This window comes from Periophthalmus magnuspinnatus, chromosome 6 (assembly GCF_009829125.3).
Source record: "Periophthalmus magnuspinnatus isolate fPerMag1 chromosome 6, fPerMag1.2.pri, whole genome shotgun sequence".
Lineage (NCBI taxonomy): Eukaryota > Metazoa > Chordata > Actinopteri > Gobiiformes > Gobiidae > Periophthalmus > Periophthalmus magnuspinnatus.
This window is the reverse complement of record NC_047131.1, coordinates 6,081,246-6,108,656: the sequence shown is the minus strand read 5'-3', so window position 1 is coordinate 6,108,656 and position 27,411 is coordinate 6,081,246. Positions and strand designations below refer to the sequence as shown.

At 36.8% G+C, this 27,411-nt stretch overlaps 2 protein-coding genes across 2 annotated transcripts in view; both read left to right on the top strand.

Moving 5' to 3' along the window:
- syt12 (synaptotagmin XII) overlaps positions 1-3,237 on the top strand; it is a 46,650-nt gene extending 43,413 nt beyond the window's left edge. Inside the window, exon 9 of the mRNA XM_055222747.1 lies at positions 626-3,237. Within this exon, the coding sequence (XP_055078722.1) occupies positions 626-799 (174 nt within the window). The 3' untranslated portion in view covers positions 800-3,237. The remainder of the gene's footprint in view (positions 1-625) is intronic.
- A 4,406-nt stretch (positions 3,238-7,643) lies between these two features.
- Positions 7,644-26,391, top strand: cat (catalase). Its single transcript, XM_033967843.2, has 13 exons — positions 7,644-7,841; positions 10,220-10,391; positions 11,108-11,218; positions 14,447-14,577; positions 15,030-15,134; positions 16,017-16,142; positions 16,857-17,048; positions 17,771-17,923; positions 18,644-18,782; positions 19,714-19,844; positions 21,612-21,719; positions 24,251-24,334; positions 25,134-26,391. The coding sequence occupies exons 1-13, from the start codon at positions 7,776-7,778 to the stop codon at positions 25,191-25,193; spliced, it is 1,578 nt and encodes a 525-aa protein (XP_033823734.1). The 5' UTR covers positions 7,644-7,775; the 3' UTR covers positions 25,194-26,391.
- Positions 26,392-27,411: the final 1,020 nt, after the last annotated feature.

The following is a 27,411-nucleotide window of genomic DNA, read 5'->3' as shown; positions in this document are numbered from 1 at the left end:
TATTGTCTTGCATTTGAGGCTTGAGTTCTCCCAAAGTTTCTGTTTTCACCTACCCCCTATCTCCGCCCTCTTCTCTGTAATCAGTTGCAAGTTCCGATTCGAACCTGTAGGGTGCAAAAATGTCACATAGCCATTTTGTCAACAACAGAAACACATAAGAGAAGATTTACAGCTTGCTACAGTGAAACGCCCGTATGAAGAGACAGGACAGCTCTGCAGTTTTGAACAGGAAGCTGATGGACCTGTTTCTGTTATTAAATTGTGTAAGATCAATATTTTGGTCTGCAGTGAACAAAAAAGGTGTACTGTTATTATCCTTATGAGTAAATGTGTCCTCTACATTTGACTCAGACACAGAAAGAATATGCAAACTCTACACAAAGCATTCTATCCTACAAAAATGTACTTCTTATACTTATCAAAAGTATGGTATTAGTATAATTAAAAAGTCTGACAGTTTAACAGTTTAAAGTTTCTATAGTAACAATTAATTTTATTTTATGGGACACTGAGACACCCAAAACACTGTAAAATTGGTTTGAAGAACAAGATTTGCCCATTGGCTTGTGTATAAGTCACCAGTCTCTGTCCATAGAGCTCTATAACCCTCAGTTGTCTTTTTCAGGAGCTGTCGCTAAGGGTGACTGTTGCTGAGGCGACGGATGACGGGCGGGGCGAGAACCTGGGTCACGTGATCATTGGTCCCGAGGCGAGCGGCATCGGCATCACCCACTGGAACCAGATGTTAGCCACGCTGAGAAAACCTGTGTCCATGTGGCACCCGCTACGCAGGATCTAGACACATTTGACCTGGTTTGGTTTGAGATAAATGCTATTCTGTGTTATTGGTATACCACTTTAGAACAATTACACTTTCATTAGCCTTTATGGAGCTCAACAGTGACCGCCTACCCTCCTGGAAGTACATTTCCTATTCAATTTCCCATAGGCTTCTCGAAAAAAAATAAAATAAAAAATGTGGTAACTCATGACCATAAGACCCATAATTTTATTTAAAATCTGTTTCTGAAACTTTATAAATCTCTAAGTTATGAAAACATTTCACCAAATCTTGTGTTTTAAATGTGCTTTTTGGATTAAAAACAACTACGTTATAGTTAACACGTAGCTGATTAGCCTCTCCAGTACCTTTGAACTCTTAATATTTGAATATTTCCAAAAGTATATGGGAAAAATGAATGGAAAATTGACTTATGGAACCAGAGAAGACTTCAAAGTGGGCGGGACCAGTGAGCTTCATAAAGCATGAACAAAGACTTAAAGGACACAAACGCCAAAACTGACTTATTTGATTTTTTAATCATGTTCTACTGCTGCCTCCTTATAAATAACATGCCTGGAGTTGTAATTTTGCTTAATTAATAACGCTTGTTTCATTAACCCCTTTCGGAGCACTCAAAAATGCTTTGTTCGCATATTGCCCAGATTGTTGCATCATAGATAAAAACTCCAGACTTCTCCTGCGCGGTGTGTACCTCCATAAACCATCTCTTGTTGTGTTCAAAACAGATGCATGGCTCTATTAGCACAGCATTCACAGGGATAAGGACTTCCTTAGTTTATTTTCCCATTGTTCATTCCTGTTGAGGTAGTTTTTGTAAATTTAGAGATTAGTTTAAGGTAGAAAATGTGAAATACTTATCCCAAAGTGACCAAAGGCATGTTTAAAATGGAATTAAAGCCACAACGAAACATACTGTGTGTCCTTCATTTGATCATGAACAAGTTTATTACGAATGCTCCAGGTTTAGTACTACTTCATTAAGGGGTTAGGGGTTAGAGTTAGGGGATTAATTACAGTTACCAGCCCTGAGTCATTCTTCATAAGCTATTTGTTCATTAACTAAGTCTTTGCTCATGTTTTATTAAGGAATGAGGAAGTGTATTTACCTTTCTTTCTGATTTGAATTTTATTTGAAACCACTTTTTAATTTTACGTTGGTTATATACGTTGGCAGTACATTGTGGTTTATGTAATTGATCTTAACCTGAACATGGACTAATGTTTAACCAACCTAAAACATACTAAATTGTCCAACTATACACCTATCCATGGATTTAAAAGTAAAAACAAGAACTGTTGCCATAGCAATTAACAAGTTAAAACTAAATATTCTATCTTTTGAATCGTGAAAAGTCCGAGAAACAAGAAATTGAAATCCACCCAATATCCTAAAGGTCTGGAGATTGGTCCCTAGTTACTGCATTGAAGGATGGGTCAAATGCAGAAGACAAATGTATACTTAAACTTACTGTAGCTGTTAATGAAAGCCACAAAATATTGATAATTTTGTGTATGTTTCTTGGTGAATGACACTGCCTATACCTGCACTGCCCTCCACGAATACTGGCCTCCCTGATCAAATGTGTAACTTTGTAAAACCCCATTAATGATTTATGGAGACTCTGGAGCCACTGGAACAGGCAGGATAAGAAAACATGTTTTTTTATAGGTTACATTATATTTAAAATGATCTTTATACAATTGTATTTTCAAGCGGATGCAAATATTTTCGATTTCTTCCAGTCTTCTATGCTTGTATCTTTCAATTATTTAGTGTTTTAAGAATATACTGACATTCTGTCCTTAGGCAAGACACTTCACCTACCGTTCCTGTGTATGAAAGTGGTGAGTGAGTGATTGATGGTGGTCGGAGCGGCCAGTGGCACAGATTGGCAACGTCGCTTATGTCAGTCTGTCCCAGGGCAGCTGTGGCTACAATAGAAGCTTACCACCACCAAGTCTGGAGTGAATGAGTAACACGAAAGACTTTAAAGCGACATGGTAGAGGGAGTAGCTAGGACTCTCACCCCACAGCAAGAAGGTTACAGGTTCGACTCCCTGGCCTTTTCTGTCACGAGTTTGTATGTTTCTCCTCGTTTCTGTTTACCCCCTCAGCCAAAAACATGCACCCAAACCTCCAGCTAATACCAAGACTAGACGGTGTTAAAGAATGGGTCAAATGCTGAGGAGGAATTTCCCTACAGGGGCATTAAATCTAACCTTAATTTTAAGCATTTGGAAAAGTACTATATAAGACTATTGAAATATTATTAGAATTAATGGGTCCAATATTTGTGGAGGACACTGTATGTTCTTATGCCAGGAAAGGATCATTTATTCTTTCCTTTTTCGGTAAATGAACGAAATAAAAATCCTTGATCAAAAGCAAAAAAGTAATCCATGTATAGTTTTTTCAGGAAAAAAAAAAGAAAAAAACACATTTGTCCTTCTAATCCATCGACCATCTCTGCCTCCCAGATCAATTTTGTAGCCTTTTTCGAGTCCAATTTTCGGTTCGCTGTAAAGGACTTGCTTGTGTAAAATGTTCTGCAGTCACACTGGCAAATCCAATAATGGTTTTGTGGTATTTTGGGAGCTTTGAGAATCCAGGTTACTCTTTATCAGGTGAAAAATTGTAATTTGTAGCAGCTGTTACAGGGTTGGCCAAATCAGCATAGAAATGTACACTCACCAGCCAATATATGGACACGTGTTTCAGTGATTATGAATGTTTCTTAGTTTAAAGTTACTGCAGTGGAAAGAAAGATGCACCATTTCTGTCATTTTAAAAGGATTTTGAAATTTTTTGGCACATTCAACAGGCAAGAAGTGAAATAAAAATATAACTGAAAAGATATTTAAAATTACAAAGTGCTTAACTATGTGTAACTCATCATCATCTTTGCCTTGAGGTAAAAAAGCTTTGTAATATTTTCATTCTGAATTGTTATTGTAAAGATTTAAGGAGTTTTAATAAATTGTACAGAATTTGTGGGCTTGGAAAGTACTTTTAACAACCTGTTTTATGATAATTAAAGCCACAGTATATAACATTTCAGCCCAAAATAAGCCAAAAGCATGTTTTTGTTTTTGTTTTTTTTTTTCATTTTGGTTGCATTTATTGCACTAAAACACTTAGAAAAACATGTGTTCTTACTATTGCATTTCCGCAAACATGACTCTGACCTTCTTGTCTCCATGATCTGTTACATAATAAGGCAAAAAACTTACCTATGTCCGTGGAGAATGTTCCGAACTATGGTTTAATCTTTCTGTTTCCATGGAATCATGCAGGTGACAACGTGCCACCTCCAAAAATTACATACTGCACCTCTAAATTAATTGATTATTGCATTTATTTAATGTAAGAAACAGGTCAGTTCTTCCTCTATTTTCATCAGAAATAATAAACATAACTCTGTATTATTCAACCACACAACAAGTTTCACACATTTACAGACATTTAGACATACATTTAAAATATTAAAAGCATTAGAACTGCTGTACATAATATTACGGCTGGTGAGTGTATGCATCCATCGTCCCATTTTGACAATAACAAATGCAATACAGATTTGCATTGGCTTAAAAACACGTGTAAATAGTGACCATTGTTTCTTCTAATTCTCGCTCCATCTGTTTCCAAGGCATTTTCTACTTAACACAATATTTACCTGTCGCTGATCAATAAACTAATTTAAACACCTCTGGGATTTAACATGTGATGTGAAGTGTACTAACCTCCTTCTGTGTTACAGACATCACTTTGAATTGATTCTAATTTTCACTTTGTTATAAATGTGAATAATGACACACTGCGGACTGAACTGAATGGGACATTGTTGATTGTTTTAAGTGTTCTCAAAATGTGGTTCGGTTACCGCTGTTGGTATGCAGGGTTTTCAAGATTATATCAAAATAAGTATAAAAAATTATAATATGAAGTGAAAGAAAACAAAACACTGCCAAAGTAAAAAAAAAAAAAAAAAAAAAAAGCTCGAAGCTTGCAGGGTAATCTTTAAAGTTCTACTATATAACATTTCTGGTGCAAGTCCTGCCACCTGCTGTCTCCATAGAGTTTCTTGTTTGGCCTGAAATGTTACACCATTTGGCATTTCTGTAATCTGTCTTGTGTTTATTCAATGACCTTGTTTTATTGCTAAAAAAAAAAAAAAATCCCTTGAAAAACATGCTTTCTTACTGTGAGTGGTTTTGCATCTTCACAGATCTGACCTGTACCTTTGGTTGGTTGCTTGTCTCCATGGAGATTGACAGGTTTAATAATGCCATAAAATAGAACATTCCAGTCAAAGCAATGACATCTCCATGGAGACAAGCAACCAAACAAAGGTACGGGTCAGATTTGTGAAGAGGGAAAATTGCTCAGTAAGAAAGCCTTTTTTTTTCTTTTTTTTTTTTGGAGATAGATAGGTTTAATAATGCCATAAAGTAAAGCACTCTCCATCGGAAAAGTTACGTAATGCAACGTTAGACACTACAATATCTTAATATGAGTCGACACTTCTGTTGTTGTTTTTAAGACACTTTTTATACGTTCAAATTAAGGCTACAAGATCACTCACAGTCAAATCGAAATTGTAATTTGAATGGGCGCAAGTAGCAAATTGGATTATAATTTTCTCCACAAACAACAAAATATCCAGTCATATTCTGCACCAAAACTGCTGACGCTGTAGCTAAGATCTGTACAAACATGTTCTGAAATGTGATTTTTGTATTAGTTTGTAAATTTTATTAGTATTTTTGTCTTTTTTGAACTTTGAACTGTTATTAAAACATAAATCACAAATCTAATCATAAATATTCAGCTCTACTTCAAAACTAGGTCTAAAACAAAACCAACCTCAATCCAACTTATCAGCCAAGACTCACCCATCACAACCCACAAACCTCTTAGGGACCCGCGCCACATTTTGAGAAACATTGGTCTTGAATATGATGCTAATTTTTATGGTCAAGGTGACTTTGAATTGCTGGTATCCTCTTCACTGTTGTGCGATGGTGCGGTTAAGTTCATTTGAATGTGAATTATGTACAGTATCTACTAACTGCATCAGCCTTATGTTATATTGTGAGTTTTTTAGCAGTAACACATTCAACTTTAGTCAGGTTTGAGAGCACTCATAACTCCAACATAAGTTCAAGAAACCAATAATAACTGTCTATGTTTCCTATTGTGCCAAATAATTAAGCAATATTTTCATTTACAATCAAAGTTTTAGCATTTGGTTCAACAACACTGTAGCCGCCATCTGACCAAGCATGAAGCTATTTAGCATTGATGTGAATGTGCCTCCACAAATCTGTGTATTGTGTGAATGCAGTTTGAAATAAAAGTGATTTAAACATGAAATATCTGCTATTGTGTGAGAATAAGTCCATTTACATTAGAAAATACTGAAGGACCTGTATGTAAGATTTAGACTTTTAATTTAATAACATGACCTGTGTCCCCAAATACAAGGTAAATATGATCAAATCTAGTGTTGTGTGTATGATGACAACTGCAATGCTGAATTTATTCTTAATTACAAAAACATTGGACACGATGGCCAAGTTGTTTATAATTATAATTTGGTGTTTTAGTTTGTAACATGATTATCCAGTCAGAAAGCACAATGAGCCTCACATAAGTCTCATTTGTGTTGCCAGTTCCAAAGCTGAAATCCAGTTGGTTTAAACCTAAAATTACTCTCTCTGATCTGAATCCTCACTATCTACACCCCAGCACCTGCAGAGAATCATGAATCAGTGCTAGTGCAGCTTCTACAGCTCAGTGAGTGAATTCTGAGCTTTCACATGTGACCTGTCCATATACTGAGAAAAACATGTATGTGTCCATGTTTAGGCACAGGCAACCCAGTTTCAGCTGTGATGTGAAGCCAAATAAAAGTAAGAGTACAGGCTACATACAGTTCCTTTAACAACTACATACCTTACTCTCAATAGTGACATACAGTTGATTACAGAGAGAGTAAAGTTATTTATGTTTTTCTAAATTACACTTGGAAAAAGGTTAATATGTTATGATATTTCCTTTTGGAGGGTTTATTGATTTACCAGTATGACAGTTGTGGAGAAAACTCCACAAGGGTTGAATCTGATCATTTACGATAAGGGCAAGAGAAGAGAACCTTTATTTGTCTCACATTGGGGAATTTCAGTGTTGTAAGGCTAAGTACAAGTACAAGAAGTATCAAGTAGATCATCTTATAATAGTTTTGTAAGCTCATATTTGTACACTACTGGCACCTATTAAATTGTCTTTCTGTATCTTAACTCTATTTCTAATATTTTATTTAGATTTGTTATATTTAAGTCTATGTAACAGTTATTTATCTTGTTTTATTGCATATTTGTATTCTCCTGCTGTTCTTGAACTTTGCAAAGTCCAGTGTTTATAAATAAAGGTTCTATTATCGCCAAGATGTATGGAGTTAAATAAGGACTCAAAAATGAGCATCAAAACTACACGTATAATTAGAATACTTTGAATAGATTTTGATACTAAATAGTGCAGAGGCTGTAGCCTATTATAAGGGCAAGGTCCATGAATCTGTTTTGTAATACGGGAATATTTGCAGAACAGACATTTCTATTCCTATATAATGTTACAAATCACATCTTATTCAACTAACTAAACTGCATGTTACAAATCACATCTTATTCAACTAACTAGACTGTATTGTATGATAAAAATACATTAATTTAAGTGGCAAACATTAGTGGTTACATAAAATCTCACATAAAGGGGGTAACTTTAAGGCTCCTGTCTGCAGAGTATATGTAGGTCAATAGCACCTCTCAGCCAATCAGCAGCGAGGGGCGCACAGGGGGCGGGGCTTGTGCAGGCAAAGTCGAGGAAGAATCTTGGAGGATTTCAGAGGAGCATCAACAATATAACTGCACTTTTCTGCACTCGTGGTTGTGTTTTGACGCTAAACTCATCATGGCCGACAGCAGGGACAAATCCACGGACCAGATGAAGCTGTGGAAAGAGGGTCGGGTCACTAAGGTTTGTATAAAAATGTATAAAAAAAACAACAAAAAAAACTAGCGCAGAGTTGCACGGGGTGGAAATGGGTGAAGGGTCGTTTAGGGACGTGAGATCAACGGAGAATGGCTAGGCTAGCAACACATTCGAGTACTTTTTACCATATTAAGTTTATTTACGATAAGAATAACAAAAGTAAGAATAAAATTTGATAAACTTTTGTCCCAGTGAGCTGTAGAATCATGTTTTGTGTGCAAACGTTTAACTTGATGTAAATGTTTTGCTAGCTGCTATGCTAACCCCAAAGCTAAAGTAGCACATATGATCATGTTTTTACACAACTGGATATGTAAACTTGCAATTTGCCTTTGTGCTAAAGCTAATACAAGGCTAAGCAAATAAGAAACTGCCCAAAACGCCTATTTTAACCACAGATTGACCGCCCAACTCGGTCAAAAGTGGGTCATTGTCCTCAAGCATCTGTTGTGTTACTTGGACTTCAGCCTTGATTGTTGCATAACGGCGAGATAAAAGATGAATAAACTCAAACCCTTGGCCAGAGTGATTGCTTTTCATCATTGGTTAATTCATTGTGTGTAGCAGGATTACAGGTAATTGCAGAAGTGGTGTGAGTCATTTCATAACAAGCACATCCCTGTTGCATTGGCCTGTAGTCAGAGTTTAGATTATGACTCCTCTTTGCTCTGAGTTCTTTAATTAGAGACCAGAAAATAACATCTAGATATGAATAGTAATAATATGACTGGATTCAGCTTTCTTGCGATTTTAACTTTATGAATTATGTGCAAACAACCAAAATTATCCCGGTGAAGTGTCTGGTGTCTCCTTGTCAGTATTGTGTTGTTTGCTTCACCTAGAATGTTCCACTGTAGAGCATTCAATACATCTCCACCAGGCCAAGCTACAGGACAGAATTGTGGAGAGGTAGACAAACTCAATGCCATACTTTGGGAAATTCCTACCTGTCCAGCCATAACCACACGTTTTGACAAAAGGTTTACCAAGATTAGTGGATCTGGAACCATATTTTGTCTCCCCAATTCTAAAGGGTCTGATTGACAGGCAGATTAACCAATCAGAGAGAAGCATGGTTCATTCAGGTAAAGGCAAACATGGCAGTTTAGGAGTAAAAAAGAGGGAAAATCTGACGCAGAGGACTAAAAACGGCAAAGATTTCTACAAAATCAACAGTCGATCTTGTCTGTCTAACGTTATTACATTACAAAACTGTTAAAGAAGTTACATATTTTGTTCTGAATGATATGAGAAGTTTTGAGAGGTGATGTCGTCTGCGTTTGAGAGACTTGATAGAAATTAGCAGCTGTGATTGGAACATCCCATGTGAGGACAGCTCTATGAATCCAGAAGGGTCTAGAATGGGACCAAACAGAACTGGCTGCTCAGGCAAGGACATTTGAGGAAAAGTAATAAGGGACAGATGCTCCAAAAAAAGTAAATGGTGTCCCTTTTACATTCACTGTGGAAATATTAACAGCAGAATAGTTTATTGTCCAGTCTTTGAGGCTCATCACTACCAGAAACAGCACCAGAATCCCTGTTAACAATTTTTTATGTATATACCACCCAATATAGTGAAAATGAGTATTGAATAGGTCTGCTGTGGTCAACCACAGATGCGTGCTGCTGATCGTTGATTCAACTAAAAAAGGGGATTGTGGCAAAAGCTCTCAAAATGTATCTGACTGCACTGAAAAAGTCCTAGAAAACAATGTATTTATATACAAAGACAAATTAAACTTGTGAATCATGAGTTTAATCTTCCTCTTTTCACTATCTTCTTCTTTCTACTGTTGTCCCATATAAATCCTGATCATCTAAATCAAGTAATTAGTCAACTAATACACCACGGATTAATTGACTAAATGAGTAAAGGCCTACAACAGGGCCGGTCACAATAACACATTTTGAAGTGTGATATATTGTTGAAGAAAATATAGATGATAATCGATAATATTGAAACAAAGTTATACTGCTGACATAATTACCATAAAGAAGGATTATTTAAATTCTAAATGTACAATATCTTAAAAAAACATGAACTGCAATAAATAAATAAATGTAAGAATGAAACACTTTAGTAGTTGGTTGAATAAATAACTTCTTTGACTTAAATCTTATTGCAGTACAGAAAAGTAACAAAAGCTTTCCCACTAGTACAAAGTAAAAGTACCCATGATAAATATTGACCCCCAAAAATGATTGCTCTATTTGTCATATATTGAACAATAAGTCGATATAATATTTATGTAACAGGCTTCCCTACAGCCGTTGTATTGATCATTGCTGCATGTGAAAGAATACGGCTTGAACTGTTTTTCAGTAACTTATGTCTGGTGTGTTGTTTTTTTTTTCCACAGAGGCCAGACACCCTGACCACCGGCGCGGGGCATCCCGTTGGAGACAAACTGAACAGTCTGACATCTGGCCCCCGCGGACCCCTCCTGGTTCAGGATGTGGTCTTCACTGATGAGATGGCCCACTTCGACCGAGAGAGGATCCCAGAGAGAGTGGTCCACGCCAAAGGAGCAGGTCAGAGTGCCACTTCTGATAAAGAGCATTAACACAGAATGATAACACAGAAACAAAATACAAGAGTGATAAGGATTTTTTTTATGGTATATTTATTAGGAATACAAAATTCAGATTACACATTTCAAGAGTGATTAGTAGCTAAGTAAGTAATAAAGATCCCCTTGCAGCTTGCTGCAGATCTCTCTGTAAATTATTCCAAAAGTGTGGTGCTGCGGAGGAAAAGGCAGATTTTCTCAGCTCAGTGAGGCACCGTGGCACATTGAAAAGTAACTGGGAGGAGTGAAGCCGGTAACTGCCTGAACTGACAGAGATTACCAAGGTTTTACGGAAGTTTTCCAGGTATGGCTTTGTAAATGTGTACCAATGCTGCCAGTGAGAGGTCACTCTGAGTACAGAACCCAAAAGCTTTTTTTTTTTTTTTTTTCAAATTAAATAAGGCAGCATTACCTCATACAAAAACGTTGCCATATCTAAAAAAGAGCCAGGTTTCCCCACAAAAATTCTCTTTGGCTTGATCTCTGAGCGGAAAACCAACCTTGCAAAAATGTCAGACATCAAATCAACACCAAATTAACCATCTCCAGTCCTGGTCCCAGATATATTATAGCCATACCATATTCAACATCTCTGCAATTCACAGTAACATTGCCATTTAAAGACTTCAGAATGCTGAAATGGAATACATTTTTGGTTTAAATTCTTTTATTTTTCAGGTGCTTTTGGGTATTTTGAGGTAACCCATGATATCACCCGCTTCTGTAAGGCCAAAGTGTTTGAACATGTGGGCAAAACAACTCCTATTGCTGTCCGCTTCTCCACTGTGGGTAAGCTGTTTACTGTCATAGTCACTTTTATTATTCTGAGGTTTAGTGTCCTATGCTGCATATATACCCAAACAATGCTATACATATGAGAATGTTAACATCTTAACCAAGCCATTATTTAACCACTTAGCGTTCCGACGGCCCGCCTTTACTTTACAACTTTACAGCAATGTACATGTATTTCTGCGTCACCCACACAAACAATCTACACATCAAATGAAAGCTACGACATTCATCTTTCTGAATATGTAAACCATTTACACCTCTAATCACCACAGTGCTGACAGGAAAGCCGTTTTTACAGAGAAGTCAGAAATGTGGATTTGGACTTCACTTACCATTGAGCGCTCTGGTTCTGTCAAACATCAACATATTCACACAAAGTTGGTCTCATTCGTTCCGTAAAGGTCCAGAGAATATAATCCAGTCAAGAAATTATGTCCACAAAGGAAGTTAGAGCCTCCATGTCCAATCTGCTGCAGGAAAGTGAAATCTGTTCCGTCACTTCTCTGCATTTCTTTTGTCAGTTTCAGGCATAATAAACTTCTGACAGCGCCAACTTTATTCCTCAGTGCAAAACAAACTTGTTAGCTTGTGATTGACACCAAAGTTGGCCAATAAGGTGGGGCTGTGGGTTACTGGAGCGCGGACAGTGAATGAGAGCTACAGATGACTGGAAGTGTACGCCCCACTCTCCCCCTTGTAGAATCAAGCTGTTACATTACACACGTTTAGTGATGTTTTCATCTTAAAGCCCATGAACTGCGGAACAAGCTGATGCGTGACATGCAGTGGTTTACTGTAAACAGATGGAGTTTGCTGCGCGCGTAATAAGACGAGGCTGGATATAAAGATCCGCGTGTAAAATTACACGCGCATGTTGCGTAATTTTACGCAGCAGTTTTGCGTTTTAAACATGACGAAACGGACAAAACAAAGGAAGTGCGCGACCGAGGACACTGTGGATGTTTGTACAAGTTAAACTAGAGGCATCTCGGACCTGGAGCGGTTCGTGGAACCGAGTGAAGATATCATGGTGGACTCAGGAGCAGAGGACCTTATGATTTGATGGACTGGATGCTGTTCCTGAAGCGTGGTAAGCGTGGTTTATTCTGCTATTCACTTAATTGTGGGTCAAATGTGTATCATGTGTAATCATTAGCATTAGCTAATGCCAATTTGCGCCCCCTGACCACCACCAATCATCGCGCACACACCATTTGGGTGAAGTGTCTTGCCTAAGGACACAATGACAGAAATTGGTCCAACCTTCGGGTTGCGGGACCAAAGCTCTAACCAGTGAGCCACTGTTGCAGAATGACTGTCTCACTGTACGATCATGTACAGTGTGTTCTCAGTTTCCATTGTGTGTTTGTTTACATTTTGAAGCGTGTGTGTGTTTGTTGATTGTTTGCAGTGTGTGGTTTGTAAATATATATTTATTTTTACCCATAGCACTTGTTTTAACCGTATTTTATATACAAATATACATTTTATATTGTGTTTTGATATGGTATATATAAATGTACAGTAATAGAGCAGCTGGGTGTGCAGATACAGATTCCTCTCAGTGTGAGTTTTCAGTTGAGCCTCACTGATGTCTGTGGGTTGAAACATTCAAAAGTTATTTCACTTTTTCCAAACGTTCTCCAAATGTCTTCATTCGGATAGATTTGGAGAGGCCTGGACTTACTCATGATAAAATGATTGTAAAACTCTCATTTTTATAGGTATTGACCTCAAATTTGAAATGTAAGTGGTCAACAATCTTGTCAGTTGAGGTATGGTGTATTTTTGGCCCCAGCTACCTACTGCAGCTTTCTACACCTTCATTTTCACAATTTTGTTTTGGTGAGGATGAGAAAAATTTTTTTTTAATGTGTGTTCCAAAGTGTATAAATGCTCAGCAGACACCTGTGGGTAAAACTATAGGGTGTTACCTTTACAAAGACCCCAAACTTGTGCATTTACTACTGAGGGTTCAATAATGGTGATTATTTTCATTTGGAGAGGTCAGAACAAAGGCAATTTCACCAAAATCACCCGGAATGCTAAGGGGTTAAGGGCCTGTAACATTTTTTTTTACAAATATATTTAAGCAAAAAATGTCTTATTAGTGCTTATACAGGGTGGCCCAAAAGTCACTGACAATTGAAAAAAAATCATAACTCTTTTGTTTCTGAATATTTTATTTATTAATTTTTTTTAAGAGTATTTAGAACGACCCTTCCGACATTAATATGAACCCTCATTGTACAGTGGTTCTTTGAGTCACATGGGTCAAATTGAGAAACCCAGCGGTGTCACGTCGACATTTTAATACCAGAGATGCTCCGAGCGTAAATGCCATTAAAGAAATAAGTCGTTTTCAAAGATGGGGGGCAGTATGTGATCTCCACAGACCTGACTAGTCCAGATTTCTTCTTGTAGGGCGATCTTAAAGAAAAGGCGTTTGTGAATAAACCTCAGACAATAAATGACTTAAAACATAATATCGAGGATCAAATAAGAGAATGTTACACTGAATATCTCGATCTTTCGAGTCCGAAAATGGTGGACACTTAAAAAACATTTTTTTTTTTTTTAAAAAAGGTAATTTTTACTTCCCCTGGTTTAAGTAGTGATAAGTTCAAGTGTAAGTGAACAATTATAACCGTATATATTGCTGAAAATCTTGGAAGATTCAGTTTACCTACTGCTAAAATTTGGAGAGTATAACTTAGAATTATAGGATAATATATATAATATTGAAGATTTAAAAGTGTCAGTGACTTTTGGGCCACCCTGCACAATATAAGGTCAAAATAAGCCCGCTGTGTGCTCTCTGCATCTGTCTGCATCTAATTATAAAGCATTTTATTGTCTGAGAATCAGGAAGTGTACAGTTGGCATGATAGTGTTAGCTTTACCCCAAATGCAAAACTCCTCTGGTGAAAAACACCTGTAAACATATTGTGGTGAATACTTAGGATGCTCAGAAAGGTAAGTGAGGAATTACTTTGGACCACTGTGAACCATTTAAAATGAAATGGTTCCGTTTTTCACTTTTTAAGATGGTAAAGATGGTAAATTTTATTTTGTATATAAAGTTTCGCGCTCAGGGTCTTGAGCAGTATATTGTTTTTTCATCCATATTTGAGTGGTATGCCGTAACTATGCTGTATAAGCATTTACAAACCAGGATAATCCCATCACTATGTCTTCATTTTGTTTTGTATTTTATTTTAGCTGGGGAGTCGGGTTCTGCAGACACAGTGAGAGACCCTCGGGGTTTCGCTGTGAAGTTTTACACAGAGGAGGGCAACTGGGACCTGACCGGGAATAACACCCCCATATTCTTCATCCGGGACGCCCTGCTGGTGAGGAGATGCCATTACTATTAGGCTTTCAGACTTTTTTTTTGGGTTACAAACAGGTAGATGTCTTGATTTATTTTAGTAGTTGACAATTCTGCAATAATTTTTTTCAAGTAGACTTGTCAAACTGCCCTAACTTCAGACTTCACTCACTGGACTGCAGAGGCTGCACTAGCACTGATTAATGATTGGCTGCAGATGCTGAGGTTTAGGTTAGTATTCAGACTAGAGTCCTTTTTTAGGTTTGGACCAACTGGATTTCAGCATTTAAATCTGGCAACCCAAATGAAAGTGTTCGCTTCCTGATTGGTTAATCCTCTTAAGAACCAAATTATAACAATTGTAACATCGTGCCCATTAAGAATAGATCAGCGCTGCATTGTTATCAGTAAAAGCTTTGAGGTGAAGATGTGTGCCTCGTATCTGAAGACACAGTTGTATCTTTCATATTCTAGTTCCCGTCATTCATCCACTCTCAGAAGAGGAACCCTCAAACCCACATGAAGGACCCTGATATGGTCTGGGACTTTTGGAGTCTGAGGCCAGAGAGTCTGCACCAGGTAAAACCAAATCTGTCTAATGCATTTACACATAGACGTGGGAGATGTATAAAATACAACAGCAAATTGTTCTTGATATGCAAAATTAGTCAAGTTTATAATCTATAATTAAAACCATTCAAAAATGCAGGTTCAAAATAAAATGAGCAGAAGCATCTAGTATAATTTTCGTAACAAGGGTAAACTAGGAAATGTGGAGTCATTTCAAAGGCACATTTTGGCACATTTTGGCACATTCTTTATGCATTGTTAAAATACCATCTGAATATTGTTATCAAGATGACAAAAATGTATATCTCAAATGTGTTTTTGCGTCAGTATCTCCCATCCCTAGTTACACAGGGAAGTAGTCATTTTATTTGTACAGGGCAATACAGAAAATAAGAAAATGTCAAATTATGACAGGAATCAGTAGGCTCATCGATCAGGCCTAAAAGTTGCTAATTAATTAATAGAAGATAATTATTATAGCAGCTAGACAAAGGCTGTATGAATTTGAAAACAAAAGGAATTTTCTGTCATGTTGTAAAGATTAGATTTGCGAATTAAGTTTAAAAAGTAGGCTTCTGTTCAGAGTGCACAGTATAAACAACTCCAGGAGGATTATCAGTTCATATTCCATCGCTCACTCAAATTTTAAACTAATACAAGACTATTTACAGGTCTTAAACACAGTTTTGCCATAAAAGGTAAATTTTGTTCTTTATAGGCGACATTCTGTTTCAAAGAACTGCGGCTTTTTGAGATTTAATAACAGCACCAAGTAAAACTTTTGATTTGCAATGTATCTTGTGATATACTTCACTATTAGGGCCACATTTCCTTCATTTTTCTTACTACCACCTATAAACCGTATGTTTCTGTTGTTTTTGCCGTGGGCAGGTGACCTTTCTGTTCAGCGATCGTGGGATTCCTGATGGATTTCGTCACATGAACGGCTATGGCTCTCACACATTTAAACTAGTGAACGCACAGGGAGAGGGGGTCTACTGCAAATTCCACTACAAGGTCGGCTTCATCCTGGATTAGCCTCAATTTCACATTTGTTTTCTATACAATAACCCAGTGCCAAACAAGCTAGGATACTCAGCAAGTCTCTTAACAGTTTTCTTAATCAGTTTATTCTAAGCACTGGTTTAAAAAAAATGTATCTTTTCTTGCTAAACTTATAAGTGTACTCTGTGACTGGTGAGGGTTTGCCACCTGCCTGTTTACATGGAGACCTTATTTAGCCTGGAATTTTCCACAGTGTGGCATTAAACATATCTATTAAGAGAGCTGTGTAGTCACGTTTTGTGCAGTGTCCTCTTGTAGTAAAGTGTTCAAATAAGGCTTTATGTGTAAATACCGGCCTACCGACATATTGGTCTGTCTCTAATGAATAAGATTAAATCCATACTGTAGAACATTGCAGGGGCGTACTCTCCACCAGAAAAGCTACATAGTACACCTTTTTAAAAGTAGCAATGTTCACAGTGCAAAGCTGTTAGATTACAGAAAGACTCAAATATTGTATAAATGTCACTTTACACTATGGCTCCTGTTAACCTGAAATGTTAGGAGAATTATTCATAAAATAAAAGTAATGTCTTTGTGGTAAACTATAGGCAAAAATGTAGACCAGTGCAGCCAATACAATGCATTTCATCTGCTTACCACTGCTTACTTAGGTCGTTCATATATTGAGGGACTTTTAACAAATTGTGATTGTTTTGTATTCAGACTGACCAGGGCATTAAGAATCTGTCGGCTGAAGAGGCCGAACGGTTGGCCGCCTCAAACCCGGACTACGCCATCGGGGACCTGTACAACGCCATCGCCAACGGCAACTTCCCCTCCTGGACTTTCTACATCCAGGTCATGACCTTTGAGCAGGCAGAGAAGTTCCAGTTCAACCCCTTTGATCTCACCAAGGTAACTCCACTATTTGTAATTTCAGTACCCTCGTATATTATTTAAACTTGACTGAAAATAAATACAAATAATTATTAAAAGTTTGAAAATCCCAAGTAAGGCACAAGGAAATACTTCACTGTCTAAACAATCACACACACTACACTGGATGCCCCATACATTTATTCCAAGGGGCAATGGTATCTTACTTCATATAAATATATCTGAATTAAAATTCAATTTAAAGTTATTGAAAGGCATCTTTTATGTAAAATGATGAGAAAATGGAAGAAGTTTCTTTTCACTTTGGTGCATAAAAATACAGTAGTTAAAACCGCTCTTCCTGATTTTTTTATTTTTATTTATTTATTTTATTTTTTTCTGATTTAAAAACGTGAAAAACACACCTAGTTTCTAGTCCTACCTTAGTAAATATTCACCACCAGCTTATGAGCACATTTCTCAACACAGACTAGAGCAGAGTCTTGTTGTCACGGTAAAACTAACAACTAGCATGCTAATTGTTTACCGACAGCACACACTGGCCTGATTTTAACCTTTGCTTTTATAGTATGTCTGCTATGGATACAGCATTTTTAAATTACTTTAAATGACTGTACCCCCATATAGTGATGTGGCTGGTTAAATATAATCATAGTATTTATTCTTTTTATAGCACCTTTTTAAAAGCAGAGTTTACAAGTTTATTCCTTATAATTATACATGCCCCATTTAATTTTCAGGTGTGGTCTCATAAAGAGTACCCGCTGATCCCGGTGGGTAAGATGGTGCTGAACAGAAACCCGGTGAATTACTTTGCAGAGGTGGAGCAGCTGGCCTTTGACCCCAGTAACATGCCCCCAGGGATCGAACCCAGCCCTGACAAGATGCTACAGGTGAGGAACTAAAAACCTACACATCATTAGTTACATTCAGGACTATATTCAAACAATACTCTGCACACGTGTACAACAACAAGAGGTTAGGGTTAGATTTCAGATTTTTGGTCTAGCTGCTCTAACCATTTCGTTCAGATTACTTTCCGGTGGATGATGAAATGTCTGGAATTCAATAACATTGTCCAGATTACTATGTTTAAAACCTTTTTTCTGAAAAAGACGAATCAGAAAAAAGTTTGAGAAGTTGCACAGAGTGTCTTTAAAGATGGGGTATTACACTGTCGCATATTCATTGTTGACATTTTTATCATTTTGAAATGCTGTATTTGCCGAAAGCAGCATATGAATTGTTTAATAAGTTTCATTTTCATTTTTGTCTCTTGGGTGATAAGAGGAGAAAAATCAAAGTTCTTCTGGTTGTTTATTTTCTGAAGACAAAAGCTATTGTAGGCTCTAACCCTACGCCAAAACATCAGCAAAACATCAGGTTCTCAATTCAGCGAAGCCTGGACAGACCAGTAACTAAGCAAAACATCAACTCGTCGGCATAGCAACCAAGTGTCACATACAAAAGCATTAACAACAACATAAACATTTACAAGAACAACAAAAGGTGTCAACTCTGACCTAAACACAAATATCACATAATTGTAGCAGTATATGAGATTAAAGGAACTTGATGTTGAAAGATCCTAAACCGTGAATCATTTTGCACAGGGTCGTCTGTTCTCGTATCCAGACACACATCGCCACAGACTTGGGGCGAACTACCTGCAGCTGCCGGTCAACTGTCCCTACAGAGCCAGAGTCGCCAACTACCAACGTGACGGCCCCATGTGCATGTTTGACAACCAGGGCAAGTCACCGCTACAACACACGGCCCTCTGCATCCTCTCACACCAAAGCCACATCCAATTCTGCTCACTCTCCTCCTTAAGTCCTCAGCTGCCAATCACAGCCACTGAAAAGACTGACAAGAGTCAATGGGTTGTGTTTGTTCATACGACATCTCAACTTCCTAGAATCCCCATGAGCTGAAGGCCACGTCAGAATTCAAAGGTTTAATTTCCTGTCAGATTGCAGATTTGCTTATGGTTAATATCTCTGTAATGACCAGACCTACCCACATGAAACAAAAACTGGCACAAAGTTCAGTGTTGACTCTGTCAGCATGAATGGCAGTTTAGGCATAAGATTTAATATAGCAAGTTTGTGAAACTAATCCCAAACAAGTTTGGATGTTTAATTCGAAATGGTAAATCTCCAAGAGTTAACATGCCTGAAGAGGTTTTCCATGTCATCCATGCAGTAATTTAGCCATCTCTCCCGGATCACTAAATCTTTGAACTAGCTATAAGCCGTTAGCCGTTTATACACCATTGAAGTAAAAAAAAAAAACCTCTTACCCCCTAATGCCAGGAAAGTAAAATGGGTGAGTATACATGAATTCTTGGCACAGAGAATGTTATTCCATGAAAGGGAAAAGTACATTGACATTAAAAAAGGAGGCTGGTTTAGGTGGGCAGCCTGGTGAGGCAGGGTAAAACTTCATTTAAACATGTGCTCCTCTATCTGAGAGAAATTTCCATACATGGTGTGTGCCATGAGACTTAAGATGGACTTTCATTCTCACAGTTAATACTTAAATCAAATTTGAACAAAATTTAAATTACACAAGATGCATAGGTGTTTTTTTTTTATTTCTTTTCCCCCTCAGTCCTAATTAAATTAGCCCCTTTTTAATACCACTTCTCTTCTCACTTGTACATTGTGCTTTTGTCCTGTAGGTGGCGCTCCAAACTATTATCCCAACAGCTTCAGTGCTCCAGAGACGCAGCCTCAGTTTGTGGAGTCCAAGTTCCAGGTTTCTCCAGATGTGGCTCGATACAACAGCAGCGACGAGGACAACGTCACACAGGTCATTTGGAAATCTAAATTATAATCTCAGTTTAATTTAAATGTTTGTGTTTTCTTCTCAGTAGTTATGTTGAAGTTCCTCTGGGGTCAGTTTGACTCAATTTGCTTTTCTTTTTTTTAAATTTTGGCCAATAGGACTTGTTCTGGTAAAACTGTGCATTTTTGACCCTTTAAATGTCCTGTAACTCTTAATTTGCACCACTCTACTTAACAAACACTATTTGGTTAATTGCCAAGTGGGAATTGCCAAAATCTGGTGAAAAACATTTATTTATTTTTTTTATTTATTATTATTATTTTTGACAGAAAGCAAAAAGTTACATTGAAGTTCCTCTGGGGTGAATTTGACCCAATTAGTTTCTCTCCTAACTTAGTCATAAAATATAATTTTATCATTTTGGGCTCTATTTAGTCTGACTTCAGACTGATGCACTGATATCACATTTACCTTATATTTTATACATTTAGTGCCAAAAAGCCTTGATTATGTGAAAAAGTGCATTTTTGACATTTTAAGGCCGTATTACACTGAAATTAAATGACTGTACTTGACAAAAATATTTGGTGACTTAGAAAATAGGAGGGATCTAAATTTAGCATAGGGTGCTGTTTTTAAAAAATGTCAGATTTTTGTATGAGCAAAAATTGATGTTGAAGTTCAAATGAACTCATCCATTTTCCTGTTAATTTCTGTGTGATTGAGTGAATCCTGCTTACTTTTCTGTGTTTGGCCTTTCATACCAACTTCATTCAAACTCCAGACAACTCCCGCAAAAACCTCTGCAAAAACCCTGTGTTTACATATAGTGAAATTGTGGGTTTTCCTCACAAATCCACCTTTTTAATTTTAAACAATGTTTTCAAAAAATTTTGAAAAAATCTGAAAACGAGTTTTGCATCTTAATTTATGATCTTTGAAATTATTGAATGTTCCGAACCATTTGATTGTGCAGGTAAACAGCAGAACACAAGCCTGTGTTTGAGGCCATGTATGGACAGTGGAACTAGGCTTTATCTAAAACAGGATCAGTACAAACACAAGAATCAAAATCACTCTAAATATGTATGGAGCTTTAGAACAACTAAAAACACACAATTCAAACCAATGGTCAGAGAGCTTCCTTGGGTCGAGCTCTGACAAAGCTTAGTTTCACTGTTCATCAACTTACATGGCCCCAAACAGGAGCTGGCCTTCTGCTGTTTACCTGATCATGAACTTTTTTTCATATGGTCCTTATCAAATTTAGTGAAATTAGTAATTGTTTTTGTTTTATTTCATTATTAATAGAAATAATCAAAATTAATAACAATTGTGAAGAAATCACCCCAGGACAACACAAGGGTTAAATTTTGTTATTATTGTATTATACTCATTTACATGATTGTTTCCATAAAAATGCATATGTATTCACTAATAAACACGCTCATATGTGGGCTGCAGGACATGTGAGATGAAAGTGACAGAGAGGGAGGGTCTGTTTACTTGGAAGTCACACTTAGTGTCAAGTAAATCAGATTTGTGGAGACACAAACCACTCAGTTTTTCAGAACAATAAAAACATCCAAAAAGAGGTTTTGTATTTGAGTCTTACTATTAGACGACACCAATTATAACTGGGTTGTGAAGATAAAGAGGAGATTACCTTCATGTACACTTATTTTCGTGGATATTTGGTGAAGATCATGTTAAAGATGGGGTTAGTTAGTGGAAGTGTCTAAGCTAAAACATTATAATGAAAAGTATTATTTAAAGCTTATGTCTTTGCAGGTCCGTACTTTCTACACTCAAGTGCTGAATGAAGAGGAAAGACAGAGGCTTTGTCAGAACATGGCGGGGGCCTTAAAGGGAGCACAACTTTTCATCCAGAAACGAATGGTACATGAACACAGTGTTGGCACTCAAAATGTTCAACTTGTTTGTCTGTCGTTCCCATTAGCAGTAGTAAATGGTTACTGTATTCTCTTTTTTTATTCATGATAAAACTAGGTTATATGGAACACCAGCTCATTCTTTAATGCCAACAGTGGTGATCCCAGTCTTGGACTCTTCACTAGGGAATCACACATTTCCTGTTAAAACATAACCATATTTGCACTTCAAAGTGTTAATTTAGTAATTTACCACTAAATGCTATAGAATACTGGGAATTGCATAGACTTTGTGTAAAACATTATCCCCAAATCACATTTTTTGTCCCATATTGGCACTTAACACTGTAAATTGCAGATACTTTCTGGAGTAGGCATTTTTATTTAAAATCCACACTTTTTAGGTAAAACATCTAATTGCAGTAACGTGCAATTGCAACAATACCCACAGAAATTTGAGCACAGCAGATGGACAGTAAAAAAGGTGACAGTCTAACTGTCCAAGTTTGCAGCGCTGACACCACTTTTCACCACGTTTGGGTTACTGCACCATATAATCTAAATGTGGCTATTAAATGGTGTGACTAAAGCAGTGAGTTGTCACGTACAGGCTAAACACACTATAGAACAGGGGTGTTCATTACGTCGATCACGATCTACCAGTCGATCGCGAATGCATTTTGGGTAGATCACGTCCCGTCATCCATCCAGTCACATGACTAATATACAGGACAACAGTCAGATTACACCTGACCAGGTCACATCATGGGCGCTGCACACGCATAAACAAGTATGAGTTAGTTTAACCCTATAGCGTCGGATCCTATCGTCGCCGATAGACTCGCGGTTGCAGACTTTCCAGCAGCGTAACTCCGCAACCAGTCGTGCTCTCATGTAAATTCAAACGGTGTCTCAAAGCGGAGACATGGGGCTATCTAAATATTTTACCCTCATTACAGTAATCTGCCTCTGTTGTCCTGAAGGTGATGAATGAGAGCGCGAGGCTGCGGGGATTTTCCCAGTCATTTATTCGATGCGTAAAAGAAAAAATATGGATGGATGTGTAAAATAGAAGTAGTTGTGTGAAAAAATGCAGTAAATTCTGATACTTCATTTAACATGATTTTATGGCTATAAAAAAAGAGACAAAACCGTAATCCACATGATTAGCTCTGTTTTCTCTTTCAAACGAAAAATGCTATTTTACTCCTGGCTGTCAGAAGCTACTGCCCGAACTCTGCATCCCTCACTGATTCTATTCAGTGTCATCAGAGCAGTAATCATCATTCAAGTAATTATGAACATGTAAGAAGTTCAATTGTGTTGTGCAGTATTATCTCATGTACATCAAAATGCACTGTACATGTACGAATTCATAATACAAATAAATATATGTTTCACATTTTTGTATTAGGTGGTAGATCTTTCAAACACGATCATTTTAAAAGTAGCTCACATACTGAAAAAGTCTGAGCACCCCGCTCTAGAATGATGGTGTGCAAATACTCAAACTGAAACTTCATTGTGGTAATGGTAGTCAACCGAAGGTGTGGCGAGGTCGTCAGGGGTTGTGCTTTGTGTTGTTTGTTTTTTTTGTTTTGTTTTTTTACTGAAATATGTTTGGTAAAGTTTATAAAAATTTAAGTCAAAATCTTAACATGCAACTTATTTAAACTTAAAGGTAACTGTGTTCAAATCAAATATAGCTTTGGCTGATAACAATTGTAATATTAATGCACAGTTACAACAACATTGGACATGATATCCCATTTATTTATGTTATAATTTAGTATTTTGGTTCAAGACGATTATCCAATCAGAAAGCAGAATGGGCCTCTTTTCAGTTGCCAGTTTCAATGCTGAAATCCAGCTGGTTTGAGCCTAAAATTTCTCTTCTGAATCATCACTACCTAAACCCCAACTCTTGCAGTCAATCATTAATCAGTGCTACTGCAGCCTCAGCTGCTCAGTGAGTGATTTCTGGAGGTTCTGAGCTTTCACATGAGGTCTGGTCTTTCCATATGCTGAGAAAAACTTTATCTTCAAGTTTAGGTAGTGGTAATACATGTTCAGATGTGATGGTAGTACCTTTTTTCAAACTAAGAGCTGAGGGCACATACACTTAAAAAAAAAAAAAACAAGATTAGATTTTTCCACTGGTATTGATGCCCTTTACACAAAACCACAGAAACAGAATGTGGCTTCAGTTTTGCTACAGATCAAAATTTCCTCTCTCGCTCATTCCATTGCCAGTAAATGTAATGTAAGATTCTCACAACTAGAGCTAAAGTATTATAAATAAAAACTGTGTTTATGAGGGTCTTAAACACTGGAATTTCCCCACTGCGGGACTAATAAAGGCATATCTCATTCTTATTCTCAATAAGTTTGAAACTTGCTGCTAAACCTATTCACAAACATGCTCTAAGTAATTATATTTTGGTGTTTCAAAATCTCTGATGATCCTAATCTACAAAAATAATAATAAAAATTGGAATTTATATAATGTATAATTAACTTCATTTTTTTTTTATTTAGGTGGAGACCCTCAGGGCTGTCCATCCTGACTATGCCAACAGAGTCCAGTCCCATCTCAACAAGTTCAACCAGGAGCCCAAAAAGGTGTGTTTTTGTAATGAAGACTAAACGGAGTAAAACTAAAAGCCCATATTACATTATGTCTGACCTATGTTCTAATGTTGTTTTCTCATCAAAAACATGCCCTGAGTTGTGTTTAGTTTCTTTCACACACTTAACACACACACCCTGCATATTTAGGCTGAGTTCTTCTCGGAAAACGCTCTGTTCCATCTTGTGATGTCATGTGGCAATACAGGAAGTGCTCTACTGTGTTTTTAAAGTACACCTTCACTAGAATCATTTGGATGATTTCAGCCCTGGAATTGTCTACTAACTAAAGGCAAAAGCTAACTATTAACATGAAAACTACCCCTTCATGACGTCACAAGGTGGAACAGAGCATTTTGAGCTTTGGATGTAGATACCTCAATAATAAAGGATTACTGTGTGAATGAAGTAAAACACAACTCCACATATGTTTTTGATGAGGTAACATTTTGTGTAAAATAGGATCTCTTTAAAGGCATATTTAATTTTTTTAGTCATGTCACACAGCTTCACTGCCGGTAATCACATCTTTTAATTTGTAATGAAGACTAAACCAAGTAATAAAGGCACATTCAAAAACTGTGGAAGGCAAAACGATAACGATAATCAGAAACTATTATGGCAGTCCATCAGAAATCTGCTAAAATGTGTCTAATGTGTATAAGTGCATTAGTTGCAAATGTGAAACACTATAAAATTACCCACAAATGAGTAGAAGGATCACAGCTTGTCTGGGTCATTGTTATTTTTGTTGCATTGTGTGAGCTTTTTATTATCATCATTATTTTTTCAGAGCAACAATGTTCATGTGTACACTCGCCCTGGAGCCGTGGCTGCCTCTTCAAAGATGTGAAGACTTCTGCTTTTGCAACAAACTGCACTGGCACATGAACAAGTTCTTATACCCTATACCCTAACGCTGCTAGACAAAACTCAGACTGAATCATTTTAGTGTCAAGACTGTCAAATTAATACTACAACAAAGCATTTAATATCTACTGATTATATGGCATAAGACCACTATATAAAATGGTCCTTTTAAATAATGGGTTGGATATTTTTGACAGGCAAAATTTACCCACGCTCCTGTGGTGTTTTCCTGGTTCATTTCTGCTTCCTTTGGTTGACAATGTTATTGTAGTTTTTGTCATACACAATACAGTTCTCAGAATTTGAATAAAATAGATTTCCTGAATTTGTTCAACTAATTTAGCAGAGCATTTCCATTGACAAACACTAGACTAATCCAATGTGACTAAATCCTGACCAAAACAAAGGAATTTTCGTACTTGAACGATCAAGACTTAAAAAAATAAATAAATTAAAGGTGCACTATGTAACTTTTCAGGTGCAGGTCCACTACCTGCTTGTCTCCATGGAGATGTTATTTCTGTGAAGGGAATGTACCACACACTTTACACATCTCCATGAAGATGTCTGTGTAATCCCTCAGTCGTCCAGGTCTGATCCATGGAAAAAGCCAGAGGTTAAATCAACTGGACATAAAGTTGTAGGAGTGAAGATGTTTGTCCGCTCATCTACGATGCTTCTTCATTTCTGTAACTGGTACTGTGGAATAATTAGAGCAATTACAGCTCCATGGAGACAAGGTAGTGGTGGACCAGGTTAGGGTAATTAATAATCTAATACCAATGGACCATCACTATATACGATATACACCTTCATTCACTGTCAACTTTGCATTTCTACGATTAATTTATTCCAATTGTCATTACTTTTCAATTCACCCAACATGTGATTACAGCACTGGTGATTAAAACTATTCTTAAAACTATCTTTAGCATTTTGTTATTTTATTTTGAAGTTTACTCTAAAACAAATTTCAACACCCAACATTGTGGTTGTAAACTTTCAGTACATCCTTAATAATAAAGATAAGATTATTTGTGTAACTTCTTGCTATAAATGTAAAAATCATGGTTGTTGCCTGGCTGTTCTTACTGTAAACAATGTTTTATACTGAAAATGAGAGTATTTAACTCTATATCAAATCATTTCTAATTAAAGGCTTTCTGCTCTAGTTCTCTGGTGTTTTTTGTTTTTTATGAATTGGTTGTGGTGGTAACTGGTCACCAGTGTTCTGGTGTACAGAAACACACTGAATTTCCTCTGGTTTATTTTCTGAACACAAAAGCGACTGTAGGTTTTAACCCACGCCAAAACAAGAGCAAAACAGCAGTCTCAACTCATTAGAGCTAGTCCCAAAAAACAGACCAGTAACTGACGATGGAAACTTCACATCAACTTGTCGACAGCTTCCACCTGTCACATACACGTTACAGTTAATCCAGGTCTATTAGCCACTGATCTATAGCAATTGAAAAGAAACTGTAATGCGAGTTGTCAGAATTGGCTAATTTCTTTTTTAAAAAGCTGTTTTTTCCTCTAAAAAGAATAAAATATCTTGTCTTTTTATGTGTAAAATAAAAGTGCTAACACTGTAGTTTAGACCTCTACAAATACATGCTGTTTTTGAATTAGTTTAGCTGTTCATATTTCAGTCTTTTCACAAATTTGAACAGAAAACCTTTTTAAAACATAAGTCAATTCTCACAATTAGATTAGATTTCAATTTCAATTTAGTAGTAAAAATACTACTAAATACTAAATGTATTTAGTAAAAATAAACAGTCACAGTTGTACACCTTTCTATGTGTTATATATTTGACCAAATCAATAGCTAATTTCTGGTCATAATGTTTTATTGCTTATAAAAAGTTCATTTTATGTCATCAACTTTCCCTGGGGGTGTGATGCTCTGGGGGTGTGCAGGCTCTGCTCTGTCTGAAACTCTGTTGTACTTTAATCTGAGCTTTATTTTAACAATCTAATAATTAAGAATTTCCTTGGCTCGAACTACAGCAGGTGAGATGATTTGTGCTGTTAAACAAGCCCCTCAGAAAATAACATTAAAGTCACAAACTGATAAACATTCTGCCATAGACATGTACGTCTATGATCCAGCCCTTTCAGAGGAACAGGAAACCAAATGTTTATGTGGTCTATAAATGCTTTCAGCATTTCATGTACTTTTTGTCTGACCTGCGCAG

Bases quoted from the DNA above. Each gene is read 5' to 3' on its own strand.
- cat (XM_033967843.2), top strand. From the start codon at position 7,776: ATGGCCGACAGCAGGGACAAATCCACGGACCAGATGAAGCTGTGGAAA. The intron at 14,578-15,029 runs GTGAGGAGATGC...TTCATATTCTAG, and splicing joins TCATCCGGGACGCCCTGCTG to TTCCCGTCATTCATCCACTC. The intron at 17,049-17,770 runs GTAACTCCACTA...TTTAATTTTCAG, and splicing joins ACCCCTTTGATCTCACCAAG to GTGTGGTCTCATAAAGAGTA.